This window comes from Lactuca saligna, chromosome 5, assembly GCF_052625555.1.
Source record: "Lactuca saligna cultivar CGN05327 chromosome 5, ASM5262555v1, whole genome shotgun sequence".
NCBI classification, from domain to species: Eukaryota; Viridiplantae; Streptophyta; class Magnoliopsida; order Asterales; family Asteraceae; genus Lactuca; species Lactuca saligna.
The window spans coordinates 131,844,044-131,861,304 of NC_136421.1; the positions used below are offsets into that span (position 1 = coordinate 131,844,044).

General features: G+C 35.1%; 1 protein-coding gene across 1 annotated transcript; it reads left to right on the top strand.

Moving 5' to 3' along the window:
* The first annotated feature begins 506 nt into the window (after positions 1-506).
* LOC145045717 (serine carboxypeptidase-like 17) lies at positions 507-7,704 on the top strand. Its single transcript, XM_078994040.1, has 13 exons — positions 507-661; positions 731-876; positions 5,023-5,099; positions 5,217-5,339; positions 5,414-5,516; positions 5,643-5,680; positions 6,007-6,108; positions 6,206-6,292; positions 6,382-6,522; positions 6,608-6,679; positions 7,136-7,284; positions 7,366-7,537; positions 7,621-7,704. Exons 1-13 carry the CDS (start codon positions 507-509, stop codon positions 7,702-7,704), a joined length of 1,449 nt encoding a protein of 482 aa, XP_078850166.1.
* Positions 7,705-17,261: the final 9,557 nt, after the last annotated feature.

Here is a 17,261-nt window from a genome sequence, read left to right on the forward strand (position 1 = left end):
AAAAATTGGTTCTAAAATTTACGGTGTTACAATACAATCTAAAATTTAACCAAATTAAAAAATAATAATAATAATAATAAAAAGAAAAAAAAAAATCAAAGGTATATAGAAACAAAAGGAGACGTAATGCAGAAGAGGTTAATGTCGAAATGACAATTTTACGTTGTCTTTAGCAATTCGTGTCAATGTACACAAACGGTGGCACTAGACTCCATGATAGTATTCCAAAACACTCGACTCAATGAACATCCATCACAACAATGGGGTTAGGGAAGTAATTCAATACATATTTATTGCATGCTCATTCCAATACACGTGACGCATGGTATGCATCCAAACCGACACTTGTCTCTCCTCATATTCACCTATAAATTAAACCAACTGCACATCATTTCCTCGTCACCTTTCGGGTGTCGATTTCTAGCATCCTCTTGCTAGATATCCTTTTTTATATATATTTTTAAGAACTCCTCATCACCCTTGTTTCACTTTAAGAACACTCAACAATGAAGCATACAACCAATTCATTGCTTCTCATGCATACAGAGTTCCTCGTTTTTCTCCTTTTATTTTCCACCACACTACTCATTGCCTCTTCTCAAACCATCGTCGAAACCTTACCTGGATACCCTGGTCCTCTCCCTTTCAAACTAGAAACTGGGTCTCTCTCTCTCTCTCTCTCTCTCTCTTAATTAGTGGTGATTGTGATTGTGGAAATTGGAATGAACAGGTATATCGGGGTAGGAGAAGATGAAGCTGTTCAGCTATTTTATTGTTTTGTTGAGTCAGAAGGAAACCCGGAGGAGGATCCCCTGATTGTTTGGCTCGCCGGAGGCCCTGGTTGTGCCACTCTCCGTTCCTTCTTCTTCCAAATCGGTAAGATGTCCATTGGCATTGGAAAACGAAATTGAAGGTCACAGAAGTATTTTATTATATTATTTTTAATTGAACAATGAATGCAAATCACATATTTAAAGTAAGAGCTAATAACTAAAATAACCGAGATATAAATGTAAATGTAAAACATAAAAATAACCATATATTTTGGGAAATGGATTTTACAATAGATCTGTTCGTTATTAAAATGGCTTACCAGTACTTTCCAATAAAAAAATCTCGAATGTTGCTCTCCAGAACCTACTACATAGGAAAACAGTTTGTCTTGCCAAAACAGGGTGTTCTCTCCAGAACCAACTACATACGAAAATAGTTTATCAAACTCCAAATCGAGACTGTCAAGATCATATCTAACCTTGACTATGTTGTTCCATATGTCTGGGAGAGTTTTCTTTGCATACATCCCCAAAGGTTTGCAGTCTAGATTATGTGTTTGTTTAATGACTTGACTCCACATATTACTTTTATCTCTATTAAGCCTCCATATTCACTTAGTCAAGAGAGCTATATTGAAAGCTCTAAGAGAACCAATTCCAATACCTCACCTCTCCTTTGAAGCAAGTACTTTAGGCTATGCTATCCAGTTTATTTTTTTCTTCTCCTTGTTACACCCCATAAGGATTTTCTTCTAAGGGGGGTGTTTGGATAAGAAAAAAAGAAGTGCTTATTGTTTATTTTCACAATAAACTAACTTTGAGTGTTTGGATAAAATTCAGCTTATTAAGCTAAATAAGCTAATTTTAATAAGTATCTCTCCCCATGCTTATTGCTTATTGTTTATTCCCACCACAAATAAGCAATAAGTAATAAGCTAATAAGCTAATCCAAACACCTCCTAAGTTTCTCAGTAGTTTCAATGACACACAAAGGTGCCTTAAAAATCAAAAATTAGTACAATGGGATGCTGCCAAGTATCGATTTACCTAACGTGAATCAACCCCCCATCGATTGATTTTTTGTTTTCTATGAGGAGATTTTGCCTTGTACTCGATCAATTATTGGCTTCCTTTTTTAGACCCAATTTTGCATTGATTGGCACCCCCAAGTAGTTACATGAGAGATTTGACCTATCGCATCCGAGAATTATTGCACCACTTTGAATATCGTCATCAGACACCCCAATGCCAAGCACCTTTGACTTATAAAAACTAACCTTTAAACCTGAGGATGCTTTGAAACATCTAACTATTCAGGCTAAATTTTTGAGGTTATCAATGGACTATTCTCTTAGAAAATTTGTGTCATCGGCATAGAAAAGATGTGACATTGAAGGGATCATAAGCTATTTTTATAGTGATGTTGAGACCTTCCATTGCAATGATGAATAGGAATGGAGAAAGCAGGTTTCCTTGTCTTACACCTTTGGTGATTGGGAATTCTTTAGTCGGATAGCCATTGATCAGGGCATTGGTAGATGAAAGGCTACCCTTGATCCAGTTTCTCCACTTGACTCCAAATCTCATTTGACACATGAATGAGTCAATATACACCCAGTTGATGGAGTCAAATGTTTTGTCAAAATCGATTTTGAACAAAAACATCTTCCTATTTTCTTATTTTTTGCCCATGAGCACACCTCATTAACTATTGTACCTCATTTATGACTGTTCCGATAACCTTCTTAATTCTCAAGGAGACAAATTTTGCAATAATCTTGTACATACATCCAATCAAGATAATAGGCCGGAAGTCGTTCAATGTGATGGGATCCTTGACTTTGTTTATGATTGTGGTGAAAGACGAGCTGAGACTTTTTGATAGCTTTCCGTGTTCTTCAAAGTGCTTAACAAAACACATATTATCAACCTGCATCAAATTCCAAAACTTTTTTAAATATTTGATTGTGAAACCATCCATGCCCAGTGCTTTTTCACTTCTACAATCATGAACCATCTCCTTTTTCTCCTCCATACTAAACGGTTTATCCAAATAAATACAATCTTCAAGGTTCAGTTTCTTAAATTTTGCATTTATGAATTTAGGTCTAATCGAACAAGTCCTCTTGAATTTAGACCCAAAAAATTCCATGTCTCGGATTTAATGGCCTTTGCTTCGGTGTTCCATACCGCGTTCATTATTAACCCATGATTTTTGTTCCTTTTGTTCCAATTTTTTATAGTTTCATTGAAAGAAACTAGAATTCTCATCCCCATATACTAGCCATTTGATTTGTGCCTTCTGTTTTAGATCAAGCCTAGTTGTATTTTCAGTCTCCATTATTTTATGTTTTCGTTATCTTCTATGTGCTTTTTATGAGTCTTCTAGAGATCTGTATTCGGCGATTCTATCATACTCCTCTAAGTTTTGTTTATTATCCAAAAGTTCATTTATCTCCTTTTCAAATTCCACTTTTTTTGCACTCCTTGATTGCCTTCTTTAAAGCCCTTAGTTTCTGAACAAGATAGACGTTAGGAGCTCCCCATCCACTAGAAGAGTCAAAGGTAGTTTGTTAGAATTTGGGGTCTTAAGAATATCAATTTACTTTGATATTTATTGAATCATGATTGCAATCACTTTCCAAAATCTGTGATTTCGACCCTATAGCCTGGGGTATCATGAAATCGGATTTGGGATACTCCAAAGTATGGTATTCGTGTATATAAGTTTCAACCCATATTTTCGAACCAGAAAACATTCTTATACAAGAGGGAAAGTAGTTAAACGGAAGTTACATGCTTTTTGGCGCCAAAATTGTTGGTTATTAAAGCATAACCAACTTATGACATCATCATGATATCACAAAAATTGTTGGTTTTTATGACATAACCACTGCCAGGGGCTCTGCCCCTTGGACCCCGCTAGGGTCGCTGCCTCAAGACCCTACCAGGGGCGCAACCCCTTGGAACCCTACCTCCCGGGGCACTGCCCCTGAACCTGTATTCCTGAATTCACATTCATCACTCCGGGTATGCACCTCATACCTCCTATCTCAGTTAGTAAATGGAGCTCAATGTATCTCATTATTAACAATAATTACACCAAAATATCTTGATAACATTAAAATCACCAACATACTTTTGACAATAACCTTGATTCCATCTCTAAAGAGTCAGGACTCAGGAGTTAAAAAGTGAAACGGTCAATAACCAAAATTGATGACATTAGTTCTCACGATTACCCGGGAGTGGTTTGAATATTCCCTAGGAAGGGCAATTATCATAGAGGATAGTTGAGCCATAAGAAAGTTTGGACAAATCAGGAATCGATCTAGCTTGCTTAATTTCATCCCGTCATCGCACATGTAAGTATATCTTCTACCGCCCATATTTTGTATTCTGATATACCAGTACCATGTATAAAATTGTTAAAAGTCGACGTCGTGTAAAGGCAAAATTTGGAATTGAAACACACGTCTGGCCTTCGTACCGAGTTAAAATCACCAAAGAATATCCAAGTGCTGGTCTGGAGAGAGTTTAAGGTTAAAAAGCTCTGTTAATAATTTTCTGTTTTCAACAAGTGCTTATGGAGCATAGACACTGACAAATATGGTCTCTCCTGGGATGTGTTTCCAATAGCCAACCGTGGCTATAAAAAAACCTGGATTTAATTGAAAAACTTTTGAGAACTGATTACAATCCCATATGTTAAGCAGACCACCAGATCTACCTGTTGCTGCAACAAAATCAAATTCGAAGTCTTCATCACCCCCAACACCCTCTCATATCCAACTCAGAGATGTTAGAAACTTGTACTTCTTGTATTCTGCAAAAATTAAGATAAAATTCCGTCTTGAGCCTTCTAATCCATTCTAACTTATGTGTTTCACTCATCCACTTGATGTTTAATAACAAAATATTCACTGAGAAACTCTTACTTCACCATCTCCTTGTAGGGCCTGATCCAAACCGTCATTACTCTCATCGATTTGGAACCCCAGTTGATTACCTATCTTTTATTGTTACCCATCAAAAATATTCTATTTTAGAGGATTTGTTTTCATACCAAGCAATTTTACAAATGTTTATTGCATATTATATATCTAGTTATACAGCAAATTAATTTTACAAAATTTAATTATTACTAGATATTAGGAGACAATGTCTAGAATTAATTAAGGATTAAAGCTAGTTAGTTCAATCAGTTATTTTAATAAAGCTCAAATTGTTTGAATTTTATGTTTATTAGGTCCGATGCAAATTCAGTATGATAATTATATGGATAATGTCCCAGCTTTACAGTTACATCCAAATTCTTGGACAAAGGTACATGTATTTGTGTGCTTGTTTCTAGTATATTGCTTTTGTTAAAATATTTTATTAAATTTATAATTTATATGTCGATCATATTCATTAAAATCTCTTATACATGGTGTTTCAAAGGTAGCAAATGTAATATATTTGGATGCACCCACACAAACCGGATATTCATATACGAAAACTCCTCAAGCTATTCGCTCTAGTGATACATCATCAGCAGCCCAGACTGCTGAATTTCTTAGGAAGGTTGGTGAAAATTTAAGTATCTCAATTATATTTATATTAAGGAAGGATCTTATTGATGATTGCTTTCTTTGCAGTTTGTTAGGAATCATCCAAAATTTCTGAAAAACCCCATGTATGTTGCTGGAATTTCATATTCTGGAATCGTTGTTCCGATCATTACTGAAGAATTATATAAAGGTATCATGTTTAATTTTTTTAGTTCTTGATTTTGTGTAACACTAATTCTTTATCAAGTTCATGAGCCATAAGAAGCAAAAATTAAATTGTCAGAAATTCATATCTTTGATTTTCTTTGTTTTAAAGGCAATGACGAAGGATTAGAGCCGGTTCTCAACATTAAAGTAAGTATATTGTGTGTAATATATAACTAATTAACCCTAATAAGTTTCTTGTACTCTATCTATAAAAATTTATGAGAAATTAAATTGCCTCCTATCTTTTATTCCAACAATTATTCCTACCCACTAAAATTATGACAAATCACCATTCAATTTAATTGTATTTGATATATTCCTAATATAGTCTTAATGATTTAGTTTAAAAAATATGGAAAGATGACACTTGTCATAATTTTATTGAGTAGGCATATTTGTAAGTATAAAAAGTAGGAATCAATTTAATTTCTCAAAATTTATAAGCATGAATTACTTATCCATGAAAACCATAGGGATACATGGCAGGAAATCCATTGACAGATAAAAGCCTCGACATAAACTCTAGGTTCGAATATGCTTATCGTTTGGCATTAATATCCAAAGATTTATATGAGGTAACATATAGTTTCCATTATTTTTTATCATGGTTCCATGTGTTTCTTCCCAATAAAATGCAGCTAAAAAAGCGATTTATTTTGTGCATTATTATAGTCAACAAGAAAGGCTTGCAATGGAGATTATGCAAATGCTGATTCTAACAATTTGCTATGCATGACAAATATTTATGAGGTCAACAAAGTAAGAACAATTCATAGCTACTAAATTTATCCCCGTTATTATGTTTCATGACCTACACTTAGTCAATACATTGTATTCTTTAATGTCAGCGTGTTAAGGGCATTTACACTCAACAAATTTTGGAACCTGATTGCGATCCAGCAACCAATTTGCTTACAATCATTATTCCAACATTAAGGGGAAACCGAAGAGCTCTACAAGCCAATCCAATTAATGATTCCATATGCCAAGTACATATCTCTCTCACTTTCTCACCATTGTATTGTCCTAAGCCCTATGAATATTTAAATTTATTTAAAATCATCTTTTAAACAGGGTTACTATCATGAGTATGCAATCCCTTGGGCCAATGACGAAAAGGTTAAGAAATCCCTTAATATACGTAAGGTATGTTAATAAGGTTTTTTTGTCATATGTCACACTTTCATTTAATTTGCCAAATGTCATTTTCTCGTTATTTTGATTTAATTTCTTTTCCATATTTTATTTTATGAGTTTTCTTATTTTAATAAATTTTATATAATACTTTAATGAAATAATTACGATAAATATAGTAAGAAATAAATATCAATTTCTTTAATGGACTTACCTTCTTATTTTAAAATTCCAAAATTAAAGCTCATTAATTTATTATGTTTATTTATTTGAATTTAAAAGGTAAAAAAAATCAATTTTTAATAATTCATTATTTTTTAATTTTCTTATAAATTCAAATTTCTTAAATATTTAGATCCTTATATTTAATTTTTTTAATTAATCCATGTAATACATGGATCTTACACCTAATGTATGGATATATTAATTTCTTGTTTACTAATATATATATAAGGTGACATTAATTAGGGAACAGTGAAGGAATGGACCCTATGTAATATGGACATGCAGTACAATTATGGTAAGCAATCAATGCCATCATATGAGTTTGACGTCCTTAGTAGTGTTGAATATCACAAAAAACTAAGCAAGAGAAATTGTCGAGCTTTGATTTTCAGGTATTAGAAGTTCCATACTCATCTATTGTATCCTTAATACCCATACTTATTACAACTTACCTTTTATTTTCTCTGAAACAGTGGAGATCATGACATGATGGTTTCACATGTGGGGACATATAATTGGATAAATTCTCTTAATTTGACAATCACATATAATAATTGGGACCCTTGGTATGTTAAAGGTCAACATGCAGGATACAAAACTACTTATGCTCATGATAACTTTTCTTTAGCATTTGTCACCGTAAAGGTATGAGACATTAGGTTTATATATACTTAGGGTCGATCAACTATATAAAATTAATATATCCCTTTTGATATGTGCGTATACAGGGAGCAGGTCACACAGCCCCAGAGTTCAAGCCTAAAGAATGTTTTGTGATGGTTAAGAGGTGGTTTGCTCATAAACCTATCTAAACTGAAGGTTTTTCTTATGTTCAGAATTAGAATATTTGTCGTTTCCATGGCAAGAAGCTTATCTTTCGCAATAGGACTTTTGTTGTAGATAGGAATGATTGTCGTAATGTTGTTTAAAGTGGTATATAAGGAGATAAATATTAATGTACATGTATAATATTATTGTATTATATTTAGTATAATCACTTATGTGAGCCCGATAGTGGCCTAAACCTACCCTCGGCCATTTTTTCCTGACGGGTAAACCCTATTTGTGTAACACCTATAAAAAAAATTGGGTCGATGTCCGTCGATCAATGATCTTAACCAATGTTAACGAAAGATTTAATGTATGATATTTTTACAAATATAAATATATTTTTTAATAATGATGATGGTTTTATATACGTTATCATTCGTACATCATGACTAGATATACACAAATAAAGTCAATAAAATGCATACATGTATGTTTTGTAGTGAAGGAATTAATTTATAAAAATATTTAAGTCCATACAAGTATTACATGAAATAACAAATGCACCTTAGCATCATATGGCAAGTACATAACAAATTAAATGAATTATGAAACACATGTGTGTGTATGTAACAAAAGTCCATTTTTGAAATATTATACCTCATTTAAGGGCTAGTACCTACCTTACTTCCAACTACATCTAAGAACTAGAATTAAAAGCCCAAAGTCAACTCCTATGAATCTATCTACTTTCTACTTGCATGTTTAGGGCTTCCAATCACCAAATTCCATCTTTCCATTATGGGTGTAAGTACACTCATTTAAGGTGGTTGCTTCCAAGAATCCATTTAAGGTACAGGTAGATGGAGCTCTTACACCCGAACCCAACCCCCCATGTTTTTTTTTTCTCTTTTCTCTTCGCCAACACTTCAAAATTTTGCAAAAAGAGTACTATAATGATTACAAGTGTAACGCTATAACTTCTAAAAATAAACTAAGGTACACTAGTAGAGGGAAAGATTGGAACCATAAAAAGGCTTACCAAAGGTGAAAATGGCAGCCCCAAACACCCACCAGAACCTCTTTTCTATCCTAATTTCGAGATCACCATGAGCACGTCCACCGGAGGTGTTTGCTGGTAGCTTTTCGACGATAAAAGAGGCAACAGCCTCTCGAAGTTCCTCCCTGTTTAACCATTTTTCGAGACAGCCAAACACCCTCTCTGTGATCGATCTTGTTGCCACCTGTTTCCCGTCGGCAACCGCCGATATAGGAAACAAAGGAGGCGAGAAGGCTGCCAGAACAACCTCCAGCCACCCCATATCCATCGTGGCTGTTTTGGTAAGCTTTTCTTTCATTTTGTAATCTGAATATGTTGTTTTGTGTATCTTTGTGAGGTCCAATAAACTAAAATAAGTTTTGTTTATTGTTTGGTGAAGCAACCGGGTCTTGAATGAAACAAGAACCTCACTGAAACTTCCGTCTAAACTCGAGAATCACACGCTCAATGTGAGTCTTTATGCCCCTGTTTTATATTTTTCAATTGTTTTGGAGGGAGATACATACTTAAGTATTGTGATATAAGTTGATGTCTAAAAGATTTATATTTTACATACATGCAAAGTTGGGGGTCATATACGATAACTATTAATAGTTATTTATATTACAAATAACTATTTTTACCACTAAAGTTTGTTAAAAATATTGTGGTTGGTATTTGATAAACAAAAGAGTTTTTATAAACTATTAGACATTATTATAAATACTCACGGAAATAAAAATGTTGGAAAAGAATAAGTTAATGAAAGTAGTGTTATAAGAATTGTAGGGATGAATATGAGTGTCGTTGAGAACTTATGTCGTAATTGTTGTTAGCTGAACATTTTATTACCAATATCTTGTTAACCTCACTGAAATGATATGTATAATCACATGACTTGTACATATTAGATTATTAAGCTTAATTGGCATAAAGTTTTGATATCAAAGAGTTAAACGAGAGGATAAAATAAAAATATACAAATAAATAATGAACTCATATTTAGAGTATGAAAATAACTCACAAGTATATACTAAAGTATAATACGGAATCATGTCGATAAATAATATATATATGTATTTTTAAGACTAAATATACTAACGAACGAAAACAATATAATTTCTACAATACGTTAAAGTTAAAAATAAAATGATGATGGGTTAAGGCGATAAACGGTCAACCGACGTAATACCGGCATATATGAGTTATTCAACTACGCGAACGTGACGCTCTCCCTATCGGTTGAAGTATAAAAGTACTCAAATTATTACCGCCACGTTTTTCAAACGCTAAGTTAAATTCACTATTTAACTAAACTCACTAAGCCTTAAAAATCTTAATAATCTAATATTTGTGTTAGTGACCATAGTAAGCCACAGATTTGTGTGCCGATGAAATAATATCATGGAATTTATGGATTTATATATTGTGTGTGTTTGTGTGATGATTTTGCTAAAGGGTTCTATGATGGGGTGTTTTTCTTTCATTAGGATCAAAATTCTAGAATTGAAACCTAGCGCTATAACCATTAATCCAGCATGGTTTTATAATGTAAGTCTATGTACACGGCATATATTTATAATAAAGAACGTCAGTGTAGATCTATTTCATATGGAATGATTTATGTAGGTTGATCTTTTTCCTCGTCTATGGTTGCTAGCTACAACTTCGTCTGACAAGGCAACAGACATCAAGTGTTTCCTTCTTTGTTACAATACGACTGTTTTGAAATGTTAGTAATGATCTTGATTGCTCATTTTGTTGTGCCTTTGTGGTCCGAAATGCATATAGTGTCGGTTATAGGCTAATTGTTAGAATGAAGATTTATATTCTGAAGAAGTATAGGTCTAGGATGAGTTAATTCTCCCAAATTGGGCCGAGTGTTTAAGACTGCTTAGGTTAACTAACTACCTCTCTTTACGACATAACTCTCCATAAGTTGACAATGTCCAAATAATAAAATTGTCAAGAGAATAACTAATCCTCGTCGTTAAAATTATTTGAATAGTAAAAATATGCGTTTATAATTTACCGGTCATTGAACCATATTTTGAATTACTAAAACGTTCAGAGTTAAAAGAAAACCTATAAAGCTCACCAACATTATTATTGGCGTATTTTCAAAATGTATGTATCTCTAGATGTTCAAAGTGACCGAAAGAACTCTCACCCAATGTGAGAATGAAGAATTGACGTTGGAAATAAATAGTCGGCTATATAGTAGCCTTTTGTTATATTATTACTTTGCAGGTAGTTGCATTCCACGATTATCGCTTATAGATTTCTTAAACAATGTATTTCTTCGTATTTGGATTTTGGAAGAATGTAATATTATATAAATCATGGTATTATCTCAATATGTGTTGTTGTCTATGATTCATGTAACACCCGAAATCTAGAAGGCTAATTGTGGAATTATGCTAAATTCAAGTTGAACTCGGCGAGTTGAGAATGAGGAATCAAGGGGTTTAGTGGGCCTACTCAACGAGTTGAGAAGCTTCAACTCGGCGAGTAGAAGTTAGCTTATCCACGGAGTTTAATGACGCAACTCGACGAGTTGAGGAGCCTCAACTCGACGAGTTGGCCTCTCAAAAGGAAACCTAATTTTCAGGGTTTTGCACCCTATTTAAATAAATTATGACTCGTTGTTGGCCTCCCTTATCGCCCCCTCAGTCCAGAGAAGCCCTAATGTGTGCCTCATGTCTCATTTTGAGTGTGTGAGAGCTTGGAGTGTGATTTTTGGTGCTCTTCTAGAAGAAACTTGAAGCTTGAAGAGGATTGATTCGAAGGAAGGCTTTAGATCCAGGACTTTCATGGTTGTTGCAGTCATTTTGAGGTATAAAGTCAATACCTTGATCATCCCTTTCCTAGATCTCTTCATTTTAAAGTTTATGGCCATTATTAGCCATTTTGGGACCATTCTGGGATTTGAGCATGTTATGAAGCTATGACTTTAGATCTGAACATCTCATGGCCTCCTTGGACTTAAAGTTGCCAACTTTATCAATCCTTGGCCCTCCTTCATGTTCTAGATCCTCTAATAAGCCTCTCTTGAGTGTTTTAGCCTCTTGGTGTTGTGCATGGACGTAAAGTTAGCAACTTTACGTGGTTTAACAGCTCATGGGTACCAGATCTACATTCTTGAGCATTAGGAGGAAAGAAAAAGGGATGAATATTTTAAGACTAGGCAAACTTAACAAGTTGCCTTGCCAACTTGGCGAGTTGTGTGACAACCCAAAATTTTCCATCCAGTTTAGTCTAACACTTCATTAAAAGTCAAACTCATTTCTATTATCTTTTAGTATAATTAGGAGTTTATTTGAGCGTTCTGAGCCTTGTACACTTAAGGAATAAGTGTCGGGGTTTATCGATTGAATTTTTAGCTCAAAGAAATGACCTTAAACACCCATGTAAGGAGTTCACAGCCAACACATGGGAGTTTACAGCCGTAAACTCCATGTGGGCCGTAAACTCTTGCTTATATGATGAAGAGGTGGTCATTTGTTGATTCCTCCCTTCCCTTTTGCCCAAATCCTCTCAAGTATCATCCCGATCTTCAAAACTCGTAAGCTTATTGTCTGAACTAGTTGTTATCTTGCATAAACTAGTAATCTTACATGATTTCATCCGTGAAATCATTCCATTTTTTAGATCTTCAAGTTCCACCAAGAACACACACTCGTGTTCTTGGCCAAAACCGACCATTCAAGTTCCTAGATCGTAAGTACTCTAGTTCCAACTCATTGTACACTAGGTTTAACATGTTTAGAGCTTAGAAAACATAAGGAATCATAGGATTCAAGGAGTTTACGGCCAAGACATGTTCTTGGGCCGTAAACCCCTTTTAAGGGTGCAAATGACACCCTAACCCCTTAGTGAGCCTTGGAACTTAGCATAGAACCTTAAACCATTTAACTAAGGACTTCATTACATGATTTGGTACTTCATACCACGAGTTTAGGGCTGTAAACTCATGGGGAAGTGGTCCCAGGGCCGTAAACACCATACAAGGCCATTCTTGGACCTTAAACCCACCAACCTCTTGTTTAAGCCTTGGAACACTTAACCACTTAAGTTATAATAGTTTTGAGCCTCATTTTGGTGACCCAATTGAGAGTTTACGGCCAGGAGTAAACTCCCCTAGGCTGCAAACTCCTTAAGACATGGTCCAATGACCATAAACTCCCGTATAAGGCCTTGCACTCCTTTGTTGCAACCCGATAGCCTCCAAACACTTTGACCAAAGTGTTTTCCTCACATTAGGATGTTTATACATGTTTAATTAGTTTAATAAACATTAATTATATATATACATATGTCTTCATATGTTATTAGGATCATTGTGTGTGTTTAAGTCTTCACTTGACACCGAACACATGTCCGACACTTCCATCCGATCAACTCGCTGCAGGTGAGTTCAGACCCCTTAATTAACCTTTTAAATGTTATTAAATGTTATAAATGCTTTATGGGGGGCGGGAATAAAATTTGAATCATGTTTAGTTATTATATCAATCACATGTGATTAATAACTAGCATGCAAATGGATTTACTATACGTTAACTGTTTTACCAAACAGATTTCTTCAAATGACTTTCTTAAACGTTTTTACATGTTTAAAACTCTTTATAAAACTGTATGACTTTCTTAAACGTTTTTACATGTTTAAAACTCTTTATAAAACTATATTACATACTGTAAGTTCCTTTCAAACTCTGTTACAAATGTGTTTTCAAACAAAGGTTTTCCTTATACTTAAACTGTCCTATCAAACAAAATACTTTCAATCGTTTTATAAACTGACATCAAGTCATCATTTCTTAGTATTAAACTTTTCAAAGGTTTTACAAAACTAATTTTACGCTTTTATATTGTCAAATGCATGCCTAGATATGTATAGTTATATAAATAATGTTTAAAGGACCTAGGACGGCTAGCTCTCTTTATTTCCTTTTCCTCGTTGGGATGTGGCCTTAGGGCATTGGTTGCTCGTCCGAATGTCGTCTAAATATTAATTATATATCATGCATAGATATATAGGTATAAAGGTTCCCTGAGTTAGTTCAGTACCTTTGGGTAGCAAAGGTGTACTGTCGGTTATACTCGTACGTCACTAGTAACTATAATAGGTGTAGTTAGGAGATACTATTTACCATTCCAAGTACAAGGAATCACACAAGAGTCAGTTCATTCATGAGTCTATACTGATACATTACATGTTATAGGAATACGTTTACATAGATACACTTACATGAATACGTTTACATACACACGCTTACATGAATACGTTTACATAGATACGCTTACATGAATACATTTACATAGATACGCTTACATGAATACGTTTACATAGATATGCTTACATGAATACGTTTACATAGATACGCTTACACGATTACACTTACAATACATGATATCAGAACAGACATAACAAGGTGCTATAGCATGGAACAAGTACAGGATCTAACTATACCAATGAATCACTCTGCATTGTGATTATTATATTGGGTATACATGATCATAGTAATGTGGATGTTCACGGCTTATAGAAATGCAGGTTCATGTTTGGTTCCCAGAATCTCCTGATAGAGAGCATATAGTATGGGTTCTAGCCATCACATTATACCTTAACCCTCAATTAAGGCAAATTAGTACAAAGTAGTCACTTATTATAAATACTAAAGTACTTACACTTTGCATACGACAATTGCAAATGGATTAAAAATCTGGGTAATATATTATTAATACCTTTACCATGTGCCACATTCACATAATGGATGAGGTAGAAAATAATATCAATAGGCGTACAATTTAGTCTTGGTAGAAGGCTACTTTCAAAACAATCTAGTCTTGGTAGAAGGCTACTTTCAAAACAGTTAGGTCTTGGTAGAAGACTACTTTTTATACTAATAGGAATCATAAGGATTTGATAGAGTGTTCAAACGCTTTCAACTACTTTCAAAAACAGTTAGGCCTTGGTAGAAGACTACTTTTTATACTAATAGGAATCATAGGGATTTGCTAGGGTGTTCAAACGCTTTCAACTACTTTCAAACAGTTCATACTTATACAAACTTTTTTCCAAATGTTTACAAGTCTTTACTTTCCAGTTTTACAAATTAAAGACACATTAATACTTATGAATTCCCCAGCTTTATTGCTGATACTCGCTTTCAAAATTACTTGTATTCTCAGGTCACGAATAGACAGGTAGGACGACCAGGTTTTGTGAAGACGGAGAAATCAAGACTCCACTTTTATTTTGATTGTTCATTATGTTGTCTTATATTATGAAAGAACACACTTGTAATTAAAAATATACTATTAATGCAATGGATGATGTTGTTGCTTGTTTACTACTTTACATTGTTGTGATACATTACATGACGTCCTCCGCCCTAGAACGTCTCCGCCATTCTCGGTTTTGGGGTGTCACAAGTTGGCTCGGGGTTTCCCCGATCTTTTGGATACCGTGCGAACTCGACGAGTTGTTGTGATAACTTGTTGAGTTGACTAGGGTCTTCACGGTTTTCTATAGACTGAAGGAACTTGGCGAGTCGGTAGATGTACTCGACGAGTTGGTTCAGGATGGACTGTTGACTTTGACTTTGACCATGGTTGACCAAGTTTGACTTTTGATGGTGTGACATCTATTTCGAGGATTGGTTCGAGTTTACCATTTAGGGGAAATTTTATGCATGGACTTGGCGAGTTGGGAGTCCAAATAGTTGAGTAGGGTCGTGACATCTTGGACGCGAGTCGGAGCTGATTCGGTGAGTCGGAAGGCCCGACTCGGCCAGTCAGAGAAAGAAAATAGACTGCCATAAATCGTAGACCGGAACTGCCCTCGGAAGTTCGAGCGAGTCAAGCTTTCTTTCCTTTGTTTATTCCCTAATCCTCTTAACCAAGTAACTTCCATCCTGTGGCTTTCTCCAATACTACGCACCAACACTCTCTTTTCTATTAGCCTAAGCGTCTTCGCTAACTCGCTCGCCTACTATACCCTACTATACCACTTTTAGGGTAGGCTAGGCTAACTCAGCTGCTTCCTTCCCGCCCCTTATTGAAAACGAAACTAACGAGAAATCAAACAAACTAAAGCACTAACGTTATATTACTTAGTAAAGCAACCATTTGCCCTCCTGTTTAGAGAAAACCCTAATTTCGGGGTTTGCCCCCTATATAAATGTCATTATTTGACCAAGTAGCCTCCCTTAACACCATAGAAGAACGCTTACGGCCGCAAACCCTCTAGTGTGTGAAGTAAGAACAATTGGGAGCTTCTCTTTGAGATTTTGGGGACGATTCCAAGTTTGAAAAGGAAGTATCAAGGTAGAAGTGTTAGATCAAGCATCTATTTCGTGTTGGGCATCCGTCTAAGGTATCAATATGCTACCTTAAGCCTTGATTTCGTTTTGGAAGTTATGGCCAACCTGAATTAAGCTTGGATCTGGACCTATCACAAGGATATGGTTTCAAATATAGACCTTCTTATGTCCCAAATATCATAAAGTCACATCTTTTTATAAGCTTATCCCTTCTCCATGCATGAAAACCTTGTTTGAAAGTTAGTTTTGGTGTTTTGGCCATGTGAGGCCTTGCATGCATGTAAAGTTTGCAATTTTACGTGAAATCTTCACTAGGAGATTATGGATCTGAAGTTTGAGACCTTAAATTCCACTGAAAGGACTGAATACGTGAGAACTCGTCAAGTCACTCTGGTAACTCAGCGAGTTGAGAGGGTTTTCTCATTCATGGCCAAGGGTTCATGGTCGAAGGGTCACGACCAAGGGTTCACGGTTAAGGGTTTTCGGTTGGAATTTTATGGCCGTGAACATCAAGAACTCGATGAGTCTCTCGGGTGACTCGGTGAGTCAGTGAGTGATGCAAGGCACTCGATGAGTGGTAGGTTCTACTCGACGAGTTAAGGGAAACATTGACTGTTGACCTTGACTTTGACTTTTTCTAGGGTTGACTCTGAGGGAATTTATGGGATGGTGTTAAGTGAATCACTTACTGGTTATAGGCAGTTGAGAAGAGGCTGCGTGGGACATATCTGAAGTCAGTATACCAGTTCAGGATTCCAAAGGTGAGTCTTATCACCATATCAATGGGTTTAAAGCACCAAGGCCGACCCATTTTATGAGATGCTATTTATTGATTGAATGTGCGATATGATAGTATGTCATTTGCATGGAATACCACGTGGGGGTTCCCGTGGAATTTCATATAAGACATTGGAGGGTTTCCATGGCATCCTAATATATTTGCTGGTATAATTTGCATTATGTCTTGTTAGGTAGGAAGACCTTGTGGGGGTTCCCAAGGCAGGAAGTGTTGGATATAGTGTCTAAATCCATAACTATATTTGGTATGTACTTGACCCGACCCAGCATGGTCTATTTGGGTTACATGGCATCATGCACTTGGATAGACTAAATTAGAGAAATAAGACACTTATGGTTTATTAATATACTATAAGTTCGAATATATTAATAATAAGAATAATAATATTTAGTTAGTATCGATCAATAACTAATTTAGAATTAATTATGTGATCAA

Bases quoted from the DNA above. Each gene is read 5' to 3' on its own strand.
- LOC145045717 (XM_078994040.1), top strand. From the start codon at position 507: ATGAAGCATACAACCAATTCATTGCTTCTCATGCATACAGAGTTCCTC. The intron at 6,109-6,205 runs GTAACATATAGT...GCATTATTATAG, and splicing joins TATCCAAAGATTTATATGAG to TCAACAAGAAAGGCTTGCAA. The intron at 7,538-7,620 runs GTATGAGACATT...GTGCGTATACAG, and splicing joins TAGCATTTGTCACCGTAAAG to GGAGCAGGTCACACAGCCCC.